The sequence below is a fragment of the Parus major genome, chromosome 18, assembly GCF_001522545.3.
Source record: "Parus major isolate Abel chromosome 18, Parus_major1.1, whole genome shotgun sequence".
NCBI lineage: Eukaryota > Metazoa > Chordata > Aves > Passeriformes > Paridae > Parus > Parus major.
The window spans coordinates 7,612,833-7,629,675 of NC_031786.1; the positions used below are offsets into that span (position 1 = coordinate 7,612,833).

The 16,843-nt window shown below is 45.5% G+C and overlaps 1 protein-coding gene across 1 annotated transcript in view; it reads left to right on the top strand.

Moving 5' to 3' along the window:
* Positions 1-14,856, top strand: part of SEC14L1 (SEC14 like lipid binding 1) — a 41,001-nt gene extending 26,145 nt beyond the window's left edge. Inside the window, exons 6-16 of the mRNA XM_015645933.3 lie at positions 155-389; positions 1,062-1,171; positions 1,892-2,081; positions 5,105-5,193; positions 5,978-6,048; positions 7,576-7,747; positions 8,052-8,186; positions 9,759-9,893; positions 10,364-10,615; positions 11,598-11,776; positions 12,269-14,856. Of these exons, the coding sequence (XP_015501419.1) occupies positions 155-389; positions 1,062-1,171; positions 1,892-2,081; positions 5,105-5,193; positions 5,978-6,048; positions 7,576-7,747; positions 8,052-8,186; positions 9,759-9,893; positions 10,364-10,615; positions 11,598-11,776; positions 12,269-12,374 (1,674 nt within the window). The 3' untranslated portion in view covers positions 12,375-14,856. The remainder of the gene's footprint in view (positions 1-154; positions 390-1,061; positions 1,172-1,891; positions 2,082-5,104; positions 5,194-5,977; positions 6,049-7,575; positions 7,748-8,051; positions 8,187-9,758; positions 9,894-10,363; positions 10,616-11,597; positions 11,777-12,268) is intronic.
* The last annotated feature ends 1,987 nt before the right edge of the window (positions 14,857-16,843 follow it).

Below are 16,843 nucleotides of genomic sequence, written 5' to 3' on the forward strand. Positions count from 1 at the left end.
GGCAGCTTTGCTGAAGGGCCTGGGGCAATGTGTCTGTGTAGGGATCTTAAAAGTGAAATCTTTAGAGGTCTGATCATTTAATTTTCAGCCCAATCCTTTTTGTGTCTAAATGTGTGGGTTTTTCAGTAGCTGAAGTAAGTTTTCTTTTTCAAAGGGAAAAGAAATAATAGAGTACTACCTGAAGCAGCTGGAGGAAGAAGGAATAACTTTTGTCCCTCGCTGGACTCCTCCTGTTGCATGTAAATCAGAGAGCAGCACATCCCACCCAAGGAGACCAGTGTCACCTGCCATTAATATCCCAGAGTCTGCCACAAAGGAGGGCTTGAGCAACAAGGAGATCCTCAACACCTCCAGCAGCCCCTCGGAGCCCACCACAGGAACGCCCGATGGTATGGGGGTCTGATGTGTTTTACTGGGAAGCTTTGTACTGGAGAGGCCCTCAGCACTGGGGAGCTTCTCCTGGGCAGCTGAGGAGCTCCACGTTGGCCCTGAGTTGGTGACATGCATTGTTAGAGTGTGGGCTCACCAAGCAGTGACACATGGCAGAGCTCAGGCAGCTGTTATGGGCTGAGTCTGTGAGTGGAGATCAGGTATGAACAGAAAAACTCTTTGCTGTTCATTGGGTTGCAGATGAGCAGTCTGCTCTTACCCTGGAATTCAGGGATGGGTATAACTATAGGAATGATGGGGACGAAACAGCTGAAACTTCCCTAGACAAAGTCTTCTGGGAATTTGGGAGGATTCTTGCACTGGGAGATCAAAGCTTCTCTTAAGTATTTCTAGAAGCAGCAAGCCCAGTGGTGCTGTGGATTAATGAATCTGAGTAGACTGGCAAAATACTTTTACAAATGTCTGCTTTTGCTCCTTCCTTAACTGCAGAAGGAGAATTTTATCTTCATGTGTTTATTGCCTTGCTCATCTTTTCATTGATTGAGAGGAACTTTATTCAGTTCTGACTGTGCCGAACACAGCGCCCACTTTGAGACAGCACAGATCAGATCACTTGATGCTTGGCCTAGGTCAGATCTGGACCACTCTGATCACCTGTAATCTCTTTTTAGATAAATTGGATGCAGACTACATCAAGAGGTACCTGGGGGACCTGACCCCGATGCAGGAGAGCTGCCTCATCCGCCTGCGGCAGTGGCTCCAGGAGACGCACAAAGGCAAAGTGAGTTCCTGGGGGTGTCCCCTGGCTCAGAGTGTGACACACAAGGTGGGCCTGAGGAAAAGTCCTGCCACAACCCCTAGGGCTGAATCTTTCTGCTAAGTGGCCCTCCATGATCAGAACCTTAATTTAAGCAGTGGTAATAGGAGGAGTTCATTGTGACTGTCCAGCTGACTTTGCAGCTGAGGTGTTTCAATAATTACCATGAAAGCCTCTCAGACTGTCAGTTAAACTGCCACAGGGGAGTAACATCAGTTCTATAAGTCTTCCTGGTTTCTACAATGACCTTATTTTTACATTTGTTTGTTTTGGCCAAACCTCATAGTCTTAAATACTGAAACACTGGTAGCAGTGGAGCGTTGATAGCAAGGCTGGGGTTTTTCCAGTGCCTTGTGATTTGCATGTGTGTCTCAGCTTCCTCCAACTTAACAATAAAACACAGTCTGTGTTCTGTCCTGATTTATTTAAATTGGACTGGCTTGGTATGGTCATACAGGTGGAAATTATTACATTAGAGTTCATGAAATTTTTATATCCCTTATGAAGGTAGCTGCAGTGCCTGACAGGGCTCTTGATTTTGTTTCAAACAAAGGCTGACTTTCTTGAGTAACTCCCAGTGCTACACACCATCCTCTTGCATTGGTGCAGGGCTGCACATTTTTCAGCTTCTGTTGTTCTTGCTTCAAACCTTAAACACAAAATTTGGTTTGGTTTTGTTAATAGATCCCAAAGGATGAGCACATTTTAAGATTTCTGCGTGCTCGGGACTTCAACATCGACAAAGCAAGAGAGATCCTTTGCCAGTCACTGACGTGGCGTAAACAGCATCAGGTGGATTATATTCTGGACACCTGGAATCCTCCCCAAGTGCTCCAGGATTACTATGCAGGAGGCTGGCATCACCATGACAAAGGTATGGTTTCAGTACAAAATATGTATTGGACAGCCTTTTTACCTTTTGAATCAAAGGTGATAATTGTCCCTCTGTTAACTAGAGGTGGCTCTTTAGAACTTCTCAGTTGTTATGTACTAAAGACATTTAAATTGATAGAATGTTTTGGGTTGAAAGGGAATTTAAAAGAATCTTATTCCATCTCCCTGCCATGAGCAGGGACACCTTCCACTAAACCAGGTTCTCAGAGCCCCATCCAACCTGGCCTTGAACACTTCCAGGGGCATCCACAGCTCTGGGCATCCTGTTCCAGTGCCTTTGCCAGCCCTTAGCTGCTGGAGGCAGAGTCCTGGATCAGAGTCTTTCTGACTAATACTGACATACTTAAATCAGCTTTGCCAGGAGCTTAAAAAAAAAGATTAATTGCACTTCCGTAGTGCTCTGAGATGCTTAGAGGGGCGTTAGGCAAATGCTGAGTGTGCTCTTTCTGTGATTAAAAGGTGTTTGTAAATAAGTATATCTTTGTAATCAATTTATTTCTGATGTTGCATAAGTCTGCTGATGGCATAAATGAATATTTATTTGACATTACAATCAACTTAATGATGAGAAGTGGAATGTTGAAAAAACATCAAATAGAGCAGGTTTGTTTAAGAAGAGAAGCAGCTTTGGCTGAATTCCCTTTGTACTGTGAGCCACAGCCTGACACTCCCCTGTCCCTCTGCTTTATCGTGCACTGATCTCGTTGCTAATACATACATAGAAATGAAACATGTTGGAATTTGTGGCTTGAGGCAAGCTGGGCTCTTTAGATAAGGAAATGATCTCTTACTGTGAGCGATCTGTGCTCTGATTGAGTCTTTTCCCACCAGGCACCATTGTTTCTGCTCAGCTCTTCCTTTTTCCAGCAGCATATGAAACAGGGCAGGATGCTGTCAGCAGTAGTGGCCAGGAGAAGGGAGGACGCAGCAGAAGTTTAATCACAGAGCTTGAATGGCTCTTCCCTGCTGCTCTGGGTTTGACAGACCTCAAACTGCGAAAATGGAAAATGGGAACATGCTTGTAAAGATTGTAGGGAAAAAGACCTGTTAATAAGTTCTCCCTTTCAGCCCGTTCCTTGTCTGTCCTTTGCAAAGACTTCCTCTGTCAATAGCACACGACTGGGTCCTGCCAGTGAGCAGAAAGGTGCAGAATGCATCAAAAGCTTATTTAATGTTCTTCTGAGAAGTTCTGCAGTCTTGTGGTGAATTTCATGCCCCCTCCCTTCCCCTGCAGTTCCTTTGATCTCTCTTGCAGCATGCCCACAAGTGAAGCATGGCTTTGTCAATAATGGAAACACCATTTCAGAACTGAGCAGTTCTCTATAATTTAAAGCTTTACAGTGGTAGGTTCTTTTTTTAAACCCTCTTTTCTAGTATTGCTCCTTTCCTCCTACGTATGGTAAATGTGCCAAACTTAAGCTGGCTGAATGCTGTGTGGCTTTTAGTGCTACAGCAAAGGCAGCAGTGATAATGAAGCATGTTGTGTAGAATGAGCTATCACTGCTAAAGAAAAGAAGTTATTATTTTGGCTTGCAATTAGTACAGATTTCTATACATCTGAATGGCTTTTATTTTGACAGGAATCAATCTAAAGTCTTTTTAAAACCACAGAGCTCTAATGGAATATAAATTGTACAGTGCTAACAAAGCACTGTCAGCTGAGACTCTCCTTCATGTGTCATTTGGGTGGATCAGGGTTACTGAGCTGTTAGTTTGGGTTTGGAGGCATCTGTGTCTGGGAGGAAGGGAAGGAGACCTGCTATGAAGCTTAATAGCAGTTTTTGTTTAGTGTTTCAAAAGCTAAACAATACATTCCAAGATAAGTGTGTGCCAATGTTAAAATAATATTTTCTTTTAGTCCACCTGATAAAACATAAAACACTGTGAACTTCCATGGGGGCGGTGTCTTGGCCAAATAAATATCTTGCCTTGACTCTGCAGTTTTGGTTGTTTGTTGGTTTTTTAATAGTGTGATTTTTGCAGTTTCTCTCCTTGCGTCCCAAAGGACTTTAAGATAATTTGATAACCTCTCTTGCAGCTGTTGGAGGGGAGGGAAGCTGCACAGACAACAAGACTTGAGGGAGATTTCTATGTAGAAAGCTTCCTTTTTTTCCCCCCTTCTTTTTATATTGTATGCTAACATAGTCATTTTTATAAGCTGGTGATTGTCGAGCCTTTGTATTAGAGTAGATGAAGCAAAGCTTAACAAGTGCATCACAGCTTTAGGAGGAGGCTGGGAGCTGTTTTGTACAACTAAAAGCCAGAAATGCAAACTTTGATTCTCAATTTCAGCTAACAGAGTAATTCACCTTAATGCCTGAGTATCCTGCCAGTGCCAGGCTGCCCCAGTGTGTCTGCTGACTGTGGAAAGGCAGGGCTCTAATGCAGAGGGCCCAGCTGAAGCTGATCTCTGCTCCAGAGTCTGTTCTCACCAGGCTTAACCTGCATGAGCAGGGCTGTGTGCCAGTTCTGCACACTGTGCACTGACAGAGCTGGAGTGTGGCTCCCTCCAGCAGATTCTGCAGAGGGCAGGCTCTGGGTTCACACTTGGTTTCATTAATTCCCAGATGTCAGGATGGCTATTTTTCCAGAAAGGTTGCTGTAAACTCTCCAGAGCACGTGTGATAAAAGCCTTGCAGCCTTCCTTGCAGCTCTACAGTTACAGGAAAAGCTTCAGTTCATTGGTGTACCTGAGCTGTCCAGCTAAGAATAGTCTGTGTCATTAATTGTGTATACCAAGGTCTGGAGTGTACTGATGTACTCAAAGTCCTTTGAACTTCCCATGAAGGTCAGGGAGCTATTTCTGGATCAGGATATCTCCATTTAGCAGCTCATTTACAGGTAATCTGTTGGTGTGGCTGCACAGAGTGATGTTTATGTTGCTGTCTGCCCTTGATTCTTCCTCTTGCAGGAGTGGTTTAACTGTTATGGTTTGTTTCCTCCTGAACCTTTCCGAAGCAGCTCTCTCAGGTGTCTGTTGCTGTGGTTTGTGTCTCTGTGCAGACGGGCGCCCGCTCTACGTGCTGAGGCTGGGCCAGATGGACACCAAGGGCCTGGTGCGAGCGCTGGGGGAGGAGGCCCTGCTGCGCTACGTGAGTGTTCCTAACAGCAGTTTTCATTTAGAAATCCCCTCTGCCACTGCATCCACCCCTCCACGAACTCTGGTGGGCTCTCTGGCCATCAGTTTTTGGTTGGAACACGTCTGAAAGCCCCTGGTCGCTGTTCCTGGTGCGTTCTGCAGGCTGAGGGAAAGGGAGAGCTCATGGCAGCTCCCGTGGTTGTTGAGTGGCATTTGCACAGATTCTTCTGCATTTGTGCAGGGCTTCAGGCTCCAGTCTCTGCTCTTGTACAGAAGACAAAATGCCACAGTAGAATTTTGTCAAGCCTGTACTCTGAGGATAAAAATCATGAATTTTTAAAGAAATAGTGCTTGCCTGTAGTTCTGCCTTCTCCAAGGGCATCACTCAGACTGTTACTGTGGATCTGCTCAGCTTCTAAGCAGAAAGCTGGCAGAATTCCAGGTTTGAACTAACTTTTTTTGACTCCTAGTAATGACAGGAGTAGCCAGAGTGATTATTAAAAACAGGGGCTGTATTTTATTTTTCTCTCCTAGTGGCATTTCCAAGCAGACACTAACTTTTGTTCGCTTGCCCTAGTTCTGTTTCAAGGTTGCTTTCTGTGATTTCAAAAGAGGCTTTAATTTCTGAGTAATTAAGGGTAACTGTAGTGATTTCTGGTTCGCTCTTTGGCGGGGGGAAATGTTTATGCTGGTTTGATCTTATAGTTTTAATTAGTGTTTGGATATAAACATATTTTCTTTATCCCACCTACTGAGTTTGAGACTGTCTTTTCTAAACACCATTTTTTCTTGTGCAGGTTCTTTCAATAAATGAAGAAGGGCTGAGGCGATGTGAGGAGAATACAAAAGTGTTTGGCAGGCCAATAAGGTAAAGTCTGCTCTGTGGGAATTAACTGCTTGCATGGGGGGAAATGTCAGGCAATGGATCAAGCAGAGGGTAGGCTGTGTCTCACATGCAGTACAATCACACAGTTAATTAAGAGCCTCCCCAATTAGTGGGGCTAGAGGGAATGTGCCTGGGGAAGCCAGAGGGACACACAACACCTGCCCCAGCAGTCTTGGTCTTGTGCTCATAATGGTTCTGTTGGGGCTGTTTCTCTTCTGCTCCCTTCTACTGCTGGATGTCTGCAGAGCAATGCAGCCTAACTCCCAAATCTGTTGGGAGGTGGGGATTTTACAGGCCCTGGGCATTGATGCAGGCTGCCAAAAATCAGGCCATGATAATATCATGAGTAATATTTCCAGTACTTTAAGGTGTGGCTTCCATGTCACTTGTTCATCTGTAGTCCACGCCAAGGCTCACTGCATTCAGTTCTGGTTTGCATTCTTCATTTATTATGTGTGGCTGCTCAGCTGTTAATCCAAGGTGAGGTCATGAGGCTCCTGTGGAACCTGGGATCTAGTTTTCCATGTTGTGGCATGACATCACATGAAGTTCAGTCAAAAGTGGTTTGCTAGCCCATCTCTAAGTCATTGTAGGGGTCACTTGTGAAAGTGGTAACTGCAAAATGGATTTAAGGGCATGGAAGGAAGGCAGAACAAGCCCTGGAAAGATGCCATGTTTCTTGGGCTCTCTCCAGTTTCTGCCTCCTTCCCCTAATCTGTAAGGTCCAGGGATGTGGGGTGTGCCTGCTTATCCTTTCCCTGTTACAGAACTTGCTGCCCCAGCTCCCTGAGGGAGGTCAAATCCATGGGAGAGGTCTCGTGGGTAACAGCTGAATGTTGCTGCCTACTGGATCTTCATTTGTAGCCATAATCTTAAAGGGCTGCATATTAAACATTTAAAGTGGAACAAAGAAGGGTTTGGTGTTTCATAGGAGCCTTATGCATAATGTAATGGCTGCTGGCTGGTGCAGCACAGCTGTAAATCTTGAATTCCTGCCCAGGGCGAGACCTGAACTTGGAAAGAAACTGAAACACATGCTGCAGCTCAGTAGTTAGTATTAAGAACATATCTCTTCCTATAGAAAAGGCTTCCTTCTCTGAGATCTGACAAACAGAATTAGCTTTGATGTGTATTGGCACCGTTGTGCTATGTGTTAGTAGAAAATCTGCACTGTGAATGTTAAATTGCTTCAGAGCAGCAGCGTGGCCACTTAATTGATCTCCCAGTAAAAGCAATGGTTTAATGTTTGGGCTGTTGACAGGATTTTTTTTTTTCCTTCATATGAACTGAACTTTTATCTGGAATCTAAAATGTCTGTGGGGGAGTGTGCAGAGTGATCATTGCACACCCCTTCAACTCCAGTGTCTACAGGCAGCACAAAAACAGGAGGTAAAACAGAAGAAACCAAAATTCACAGAGGCTCCCCACATTTCAGTCTGTTAGGCACTTGCATAAGCAAGGAGAATTTGATATTATTGAGATTTTTCTTTTTGTCTCTCTCAAATTCAGCTCTTGGACCTGTCTAGTAGATCTGGAAGGCTTAAACATGAGGCATTTATGGAGACCTGGTGTCAAGGCCTTGCTGAGAATCATTGAGGTGGTTGAAGCTAATTACCCTGAGACCTTGGGTCGTCTGCTTATCCTAAGAGCACCTCGAGTATTCCCAGTTCTCTGGACACTGGTATGTGTGTAATCCAAGGTGTTCCTCAGTTCTCCCAGTCTGTAAAAGCACTTCAGAGATCAGGCTGTATGTGCAGCAAATGTTGCCATTTGGAAGCATGTCCTCTAGATAGGATTCCTGGGGTGGGTTAAAAAGCACCACCCAAGAACCTGATTACACAGTTGGTTAATTTGGCTTCTTTGTGGTGTAGACTTTGCATAACCAGGATGGTGATCAAAACTGAGTCCTTCAAAATTGACTTGAAAACAATGTAAATTGACTTGAGAAAAATGTGAGGGCCTGTTCTGTTTTTCTTTCTTTGTAGGTTAGTCCATTCATTGATGACAACACTAGGAAGAAATTCCTTATTTATGCTGGAAATGACTACCAGGGTCCGGGGGGACTGCTGGATTACATTGATAAAGAGATTATCCCTGATTTCCTTGGTGGAGAGTGCATGGTATGAATATAAACTATTGCATATAGCAACTTATTTGTGGGGTTTTTAATTATTATTTTTCCTCTAAGCAAAGAAGTCTGTAAGCACAGAATGATTCCTGATGGAGTTTGGAGGTGAGGGCTATGGTGTAGGAATCCAGGCTCAGTGCTGTTTTCTGGATCTGCTTTAAAAAAAGAACAGTGCAATGCTTCTCTTAGATGAGTATCAAATACCATATCAAAACAGCCAAGCACAGCTAAAAGCCATAGTCTGCTCCCTGGAAAGTTCAGGCAAACATGATAGCAGAGCTCTGAGCAAGGGCTGTCACCATCAGCTGATCCAGGGTCTGTGTCACCTAAAAAGCTGATCCCATAAGGAGCCCAAGGAACACGTGGCACATCTGCTGAGAGGGCTCCCTGTCTCCCCACACAGAGTGTGCAGTTACCCCAACAAACCAGAAAAGTGGTTTTACTGCAGGATACTGTAATTTCTCAGTCCATTTTCACATGCCTTGATAGCTGTTTCCTGCCTGGACCTTGGGTGTCAACTGGATCTGACATTTTAACATCTGTAAGGTTTTTTCACCTGTAATGCTTTTGACAACACAGGCTGGATGTGTTTTCAGCTCCTGTACACTCTTTAGCTTAATTTCTATACCATTCTTGATAATTCATCTGTGTCAGTTCCAATAGAGTCTCAAATGATAATGAAGTACAGTTAGATGTGTTGGAGTAGGGCATGTGTTTATCTCCACTGGGCTGTTTTTTGTTGCAGCAGTAGCTTTCAGTGTTATCTAACTTGGAGCTTAAAGCTGGCAAAATTCACTACTTAAGTAAGCAAAAGTGAATGTTACCAGAAAGCAAATTGCTGCAATACTTCCTGCCAGTTACAGGCAGTGGCAGTCTCTCTCTCTTCTTTACTTCTGGGTATTTGAACAAAAATTACTTTTCTGAGATCTCTTCAATTGTGTGTTGTAATTCAGTTACCAAACACTTCTACTTCCCCAGACAATTCTGTGGAACCTGTTGTCAGCTTCATTGCTACAGGCTTCCTAGAAAACAGAAGTTTGCCTAGGGAGGTTGTGTAATCACTTCCAGTACTGAGCTGTCAGGCAGCTGTAACTTCAAAATTGTTAACTTTGCTGGCTGCAATGTCCTTTTACCTGCTTGGAAACTTTCTGTATCTCCCCACTATCCATCCTTAAATTTAGCTTCCCCCATTCTTTCAGGTCTCTGTAGCTCTGTTTTTCACACTTAGTCACTATTGCCACTTCCCTCAGGATTCTGAAGTGCCTCTCATCTTTCTTCAGTGTAAGGTGGTGTAAATGATAATTTCAGCCTTTGCACAGTCCCTTTCTGGGGTGCTGGCTGTTGTGTATGTACAAGATCTGTTCCCCTGCTGTGCAGTTCTGCAAACACCTCACCCAGATCATTGTAAAAAGAATTACATATGTATCCATGTACAAGCTATAAAATTACTTTAAGGCTGTTCCCTTCTCCAGAGTATTGCTGAATGTTTGTTTTTGAAGCTAGAAGGCAGAGAACATGATAGAATAGTCACAGGAGATAATTTTTCATGTTTTTTTGGTTTTAGTGTGAAGTACCAGAGGGTGGGCTGGTTCCCAAGTCCCTCTACCGGACAGCAGAAGAGTTGGAAAATGAAGACATCAAGCTTTGGACTGAAACAATCTACCAGTCTGCAAGTGTCTTCAAAGGAGCTCCCCATGAGGTACAGCTCCAGCTGCCCTTTGCTCTCATCTTCATCTCAGCCCTCTGCTCTGAACTCCATCTCTTGGCCTGGGAATGGTTTATTTCTTGTTTATTTTGTTCCTGTGTTTCCACCTTCTGGAGCTGGTGCATGGTGGTGCTTTAGTAGCTGAAGTTTGTGATTGTTCCTCCTGTTATTTTGTTGCCATTTAGAGAATATCACTGGTTTTCATTCTATTCAAAGCTGTATTCTTCTAAGCAAAGCAAGCAAAATTCTCACAGAAGCTGCTTGAAAGCTTCTGAAAGACATGTTTTAGAATAGACACCCCATCAGGGGGGAATTTGTATCTGCAATGCCTTTTTTCAACTATTAAAAAGCCTTCTTAATAGTAGAAACTAAGCCCAGCACAAAAAAGCTCTGTTCTTTGTCTTTCTTTTCTGTAGGAGTTTGCCTTTACTGAGCTGTTGTCTAATGTGTCTTTCCTGTCTCAGGTTCTCATCCAGATCGTGGACGCCTCGTCAGTGATCACATGGGATTTTGATGTGTGCAAGGGCGACATCGTTTTTAACATCTTCCATTCCAAAAGAGCCCCCCAGCCTCCCAAAAAGGACACTCTGGGGGCTCACAGTATTACATCTCCTGGTGGGAACAACGTCCAGTTGATAGACAAAGTCTGGCAGCTGGGGCGTGACTACAGCATGGTGGAGTCTCCCCTGATCTGCAAAGAAGGGGAGAGCGTGCAGGTGAGTGAGGCAGAGCCTCTGTGGGGGCACATGGAGCCCAGAGTTATTGCTCTTGCTCACAGCACTGATGGCTGAGTGCTGACTCACTGCTGGGCTGCCTGCTTCATTTTGGCCAGCATTTCAGCTGCTGCTCCAGCCTGGGTGCTGCACGGAGCAGGGATGGGATTTACCTGGGAGGGGAAGCTGCATCACTCTGCTAGTGACTGATCAGCAAGGAACATGGGGAGACACCTAAAATGCACATCCAGAAAGTGGCTAAACATGCTTTGTGCTGTAATTCTGACAGTTATTTACTGCAGCAAATATTCTGTTTGAGGAATATCACAGTGCCTGCTCTCAGTAATAAGAGAAGGCTGGAAATCAAGTCTGAGCTTCTGTGTGTTTGCCCTCTAATGGGCAGTGTAAGAACTCCCAATGGCCAAAGCTCCTGAAGGCTTTTTTATGCCATTTACAACCTGTCCTTTCATTCCAAGTTTGATGTAACATGCAGCATGTGTACAGTCACACACTGCCACTGCTGTTCCTGTTGCCTTGGAATGAGTCAAACAGCCTCTGAAAAAGCAGCTCCTTAAGTCACCAAGATGGAAGTGTTAAACTAGAAATATGGGCAGTGACCTCTTGAACTGTGAGGCAGAAGCCTTAACTGCTTTTTTCACTGTCTCAAAGGACAGCTGTGAATGAAAATAAATGGAAAAATGGATGTTGTTGTAAAGCAGAACTTGTCCTTTCAGCATATTAAATCCTAACCCCTTGACACTGTCCAAAAGCTGGAGGAACTGCTGGTGTTCCATCCCAGATTTGATAAGGGTGTTGTGTGGGGAGAGTCTCCCAGCACTGCCATTTGTCTCAGGAGCTGAAATATTGGCATTGGGCAAAAATTCTGGGCATGCAGGCACTTTTTCTAAGCTTGAAAAAGAAATGTCTAACCTACAAATCTCTGTTAACCAAATTAAATTTTGATTTTTGTTGTATCTGCTTGCAGGGCTCCCATGTGACCAGGTGGCCTGGCTTTTACATTTTACAGTGGAAATTCCACAGCATGCCTGCCTGTGCTACAACCAACCTGCCTCGTGTGGATGATGTGCTGGCATCTCTGCAGGTGTCCTCTCACAAATGTAAAGTGATGTACTATACAGAAGTGATAGGATCTGAAGATTTCAGGTAAGTCTGGCCAAGGGCAGCCAATGTCAAACCTTTCTGATTATTTGGATGATCGAGTCAATGTCAGCTTCACTTAAATGCAAGTAAATTGTGAGTGCCTTAAAAAGTTGCACTGAGGGTGACTAATGTATGAAAGGGGTTAATTAGTTGTCTTGTGGTAATATCACTGCTCACTTGGCTGTGCTTTAAGTTGGGCTTGGCAGGTTGTAGAAGGAAGTGCAATTCAAATTCCAGTTGTTGAATTTAATTTTCTGCCATTTTCTTGACTGAATTTAAATCCCCTTCTCTTTGAACAGCATCTGTTTTTTGAAGGAGGTGCAGTGTCTTCATTACTTTATGTGCTGAGGCAGAAAAGCTTTTGAGTATCTGCACCAAACTGTTACTTGCTTTTTATTCAGTGTCTGAGCAAATACAGTATAGATGTAGAGCAGAAATCAAAATATTCCTGTGATCTGAAGCTTTAAACTGCTTTCTTCTTTTTTTTTTCTGCAGGGGATCTATGACCAGCCTTGAATCAAGCCACAGTGGATTCTCCCAGCTCAGTGCTGCCACCACCTCCTCTAGCCAGTCCCATTCCAGCTCCATGATTTCCAGGTAGTGCCACGACAGCTGAAAAGCAAATGGATGTGATGGCTGGACCCTCGCCCGTGGCAGCTGACTGCAATACAGCATATTCAACTGGCAATTGTGCAAAAAAAACCCACCCCAAAAAACCTTTTATAGATAGTAAAGTAGCTGTTTGAATTTTACACTTAGTGGTTTTGGTCTTTGTTAGATCCAACAGCTTGTCTCTTAACTTTAACCCTTTTTCCTAACTCAGCCATAAATATTTTTGCAAGTGTGCTTGCACAAATCCTAACTCTGAACACAAGGGCTCTTACTGACAAGGAAAAACAACCAGTGCATCAGTTAAGAATGATTTTTTTAAAAAAACTGTATAGATGTTAAGAAGCAAAAAAGAAAAACCCTACCAAAAATGCTCCGTAGTGCATTAGAGATCAACTGCAAGTCTCCTGTCAGGACATTCCTTCCATCCTGAGAAATCCCCTGTGATCTTCCAGTGCTGCAAACTGTTCTCCCATTGCCACTAATGATGTCCAAGACAAAGAACAGCAGTTGCTGGATACTTGACTTTGTGAGTCCGTTTTTTTCAAAGCATGCCCACAGAGCTGTGGCCAGGCTGCAACACTGAATATACCTTTTGTATGAGCACATTTCTGGGGAATTTGAGCTCTGGGTCTTGCTGGGTTAAAGCAATTTGTCCTTTCCTTGGATTTGTGCATGGAGCACTGTGGAGAGAGAGGCAGAGAGAGGCTCTCCCTCACTGTGTCACGCTGGGCTCATCCAGAGCTGCTCTGAGCTTTTGTTCCCACTCTGTGCTGGAGCTTCACTCTTCTTCCTTAGTGCATTCCAAGCAAATGGATTTTACTGAGATTCTCTTGTCAGGAATTTGTGCAGAGCTTCAGCTTGCTTCATCTATCTGAAGGATGTGTGGCTTCCATCCTTCCTGAGCACTTCTCCCTCCCTGGAGCCTCCTGTCCTTCCCTGTGCCTGGCAGAAATGGAGCACCTCAGTTCTGGTCAGCCTTCATGTGGGCAGGGAGCACAGGGATCTTCCCTCTGAGTGATACACAAGTTACTCTAAGGATTTTCTCCACCATTTTCACTACTGCCACTGCCACAGGTGATCTGCCATTTGGGATTCTGTCCCTGATTGCCAGGCCCAAGTTGGACCCTTGCTGAACTCTGTTCAGGTGTTCTTCCCTCTCAAGCCCTCTCTCTATGCACAGCAAAAGGCTCCAAAGACTGGACTGTCACACATATACAGAGCACACCTGGCAGTGGGGCAGAGAAGATTTTGGTCTGAGATGCAGCAGGATTTGCACAGTTTGATCCTTCTTGATCTTTCCTTACCCTTGGTTTAGCTAAATTGTCCATGCAGGCACAAGGAGCTTCTGTGTTGGCTGCAGTCCCTGCTAGGAAGTGGGACAGGGTCTGGCTTGGGTAAGTGGTGGAGGAGCTTACAGAGGTGTTGCACTGGGAAAGCAAAATTCACTCGAGATTCTGGATCCCCTGCCTGAGGAAAGTTGGTTCTGAACTCAGTGTGAAGCTTTTTTATGCCTGGAGAGGCAGGTGGCAGACCCCTGACAGCAGCTCTGCTGCAGCCCCGTTCTGGCTGTGGCACGTGGCAGAGCTGACAGGTATTTTAGTAACAGAGGTGCTCAGAGAGCAGCCTCCTTAAACTGAACCAAACTGATCTCTTCTGGGACTCTTTTAGGACTCTGGAGCTGGAGGTTAGGCTGTTACTCTGGGCTGCCAGAGTGGCACAGGTCACTGCTTTGGTGTCACACAGCTCCCACCCAGTGTCTGCACAGCCTGATCCTCTGGGACTGCTCACAGGAGCTCTGCCCAAATTCCTGACACCAGGAACCAGGATTCCCAGCACAGGGAGTGCAGCTGGAGCACAGTGAGGTTCACCTGCTGGCACTCACAGCAATTCTTCCCATTCACCAGGCTGTAAGGGCTGAAGATGGTCCCTTTCTCTCTCTCTCTCTCTCTCTCTCTCAGATGGTGATTTTGCTGACAACTGTAAAGGATCTGCTCCATTCAACACTCCACATCTGTCCAGGTGTCTGGCTTTCTAAACCTTTTTGAGTTGCAGGCCCTTTTCAAGTCTGAAGATCTGTATTTTTATTTTTCACTTGAGCTGGCTCAAAAGTGGCACTTTGGGTTTTTCCTGCTGTTGATCTCAACACATCTTTTAGAGCTCAAAGCACAGGACAGCACAAACCAGGGAGATAAAATTCCAGGCAAACAATAGTTAATCTTCCTGTAAGCCAAGTGCTGTGGCAATATGACTTGATCACTGCAGTCTAACTAATTAATTTCCCATACCTTGGTCTTTCTTTGTGTGATACTGCTCTTCCTTCTCTCAGCCAGCAACTCTTCTGTTGGCACCTTTCCTATTATCAGTGTCCTTCACTTCCCTGTCCCTCCTCATGAACTGCATATCAAATTCTGTAAATGTTTTGTATACATAATACCTCATTCTTGGTAATAAAATACAGATAGTCTTTAAAAGATTTTTTTATTGTTATCAATAAATGTGAACTGTTTGGAAAAAAAAAAAAAAGGGGGTCAGTCTCTTTATTTAATTCATTTTTTGCAAAGCTTCCAGGTTATTTTATGTGCTGGATTCAGGTCTGCCAGTGCTGGGTGAGGGAGGGGCTCCTTGGCTGCCCCCACTCCTGACACCTCGAGCAGGAGGCCGAGACAGTCACACTCAGAAAATGATGGTTTTTAATTAGTAGAAGTAGACTAAGCTTCAGCTATTTTTAAAACAGGAGCCAATAAACGTCAAACTGTGGGTTTTCTAATTCCTGGAGCTGGAGCAGAGGCTACAGCACGTTTATGGTTGCTCTTTCAAATCTGATGCAAGCTGTGAAGTTTCTCTAAATGAGAATCTTTAACTGTGGTCATGGAGGTCTGTCAGCAAGAGCAGATGGCTGCCTGACCTACTTCAAGCTTTAACATGTGGTCAATATTTCTGTGCCAGCACATAATAATGGTCCAGCTCTCTGCTGTTCAGGACCTTGCAGCAGTCCTTGAGAAGGTGTTGTGCAAGGAGGTGGCTTTGGTCAGCTGGTCCTGTGGTGCCTGAAGATGTGAGGGAGCTGCCTTTGTGGCCAGTGCCCCTCTCTGAAATGGCAATTAAATAAACAATCCTGAGCCTCAGCCTTGAGCTGGGCAGGTGGTAACAGTGCAGGCCAGGGCTGCATCAAACAGCTCCTCTGGGAGAGGTGTCAGTCTGGTTGATGTGTGTGGCTTGGGTTTGGTTTTGGCTTTTTTTAATGTGGATTTTTATGAGACAAAGCAAAATTCCTGGAAGAAATTTCACCTGGTTTTTTTTTTTTTTTACCCCACCAGCATCTCCCCTCCCTCCCCACAAAGCTGAGGGCTCCCTGTTCTTCAGGTGTCTCCATCTGCAACCTTGGCTTGCCAGTGAGCCAGAGATTAAATTCCCAGTGGAGGATCCTGAGCTGCCATTCCCCAGTCTCTCCTGCTGGAGCAGGAGCTGGCCCTGGCTCGCTGGCCCTGCCCAAACAGCAGCCCCCAGTCCCTGCAGGAGCATCCAGGGCTGTTTGCTCCTCCATCCCTTCACAGGGTGAGCTCATTCCGTGCTCGGTGTCAGAACTGAGTTCAAATGGTGATGGAAATCAGAGCTGTGTGACTGGGAGTGCCCGGGCAGTGCAGGACACAGGGTCTCACAGGGCTCTGCCCTCCGTGCCGGGCCCATCCTGCATCCCCAGCCTCCCCCAGCTCCGGGGAAAGGTGTCCATCCCACATCCCCAGCTCCAGGGGAAGGTGTCCATCCCACATCCCCATCTCCAGGGAAAGGTCCCCATCCCACATCCCCAGCTCCAGGGAAAGGTGTCCATCCCACATCCCCATCTCCAGGGAAAGGTCCCCATCCCACATCCCCAGCTCCAGGGGAAGGTCCCCATCCCACATCCCCAGCTCCAGGGAAAGGTGTGAGGCCAGCACAGCATCAGCCTCTTCCCAGGGCAGGGGCTGCTGAATGCTGCCAGGAGAGACAAATCCTCAGGTGGAAAAGTGAGGTTTGGCTGGCTTTCCAAGGCCATCAGCAGCCAGCTCTATTATTCAGGCTCTAAAAAAAATAAAAAAATAAAAAAATTTCAGTCTCCTGGGTTTTCTTGGAAGTGTAGGAAGGCACTTGTTTTATTTTGCTAACTCATGCTGGTGTAAGAGTTTGGATGACGAGAAAGAAAAGGTTGGGATTTTGCAACTTGTTTTATTCCCCTCTCTGCAACCACTGCTGAACTCCTCCACTTTGTGCCATCAGCCTTGGTCCCCTGTGGTCCCCTGGCCGAGGCCCACAGCCCAGTGTCCCCCGCTGACCCCTCAGACCCCCATGGGGGTGTGAGCAGGGTGAGGCCAGGGTGATGCTGAGCCGGTCCAGGGCAGTCCCAGCTCTGCAGGCAGCCCCTGTGTCCCCAAAGCCACCTTCTGTCACCTCGGGTACCGCGGGGCACAAACCCACCCTCCC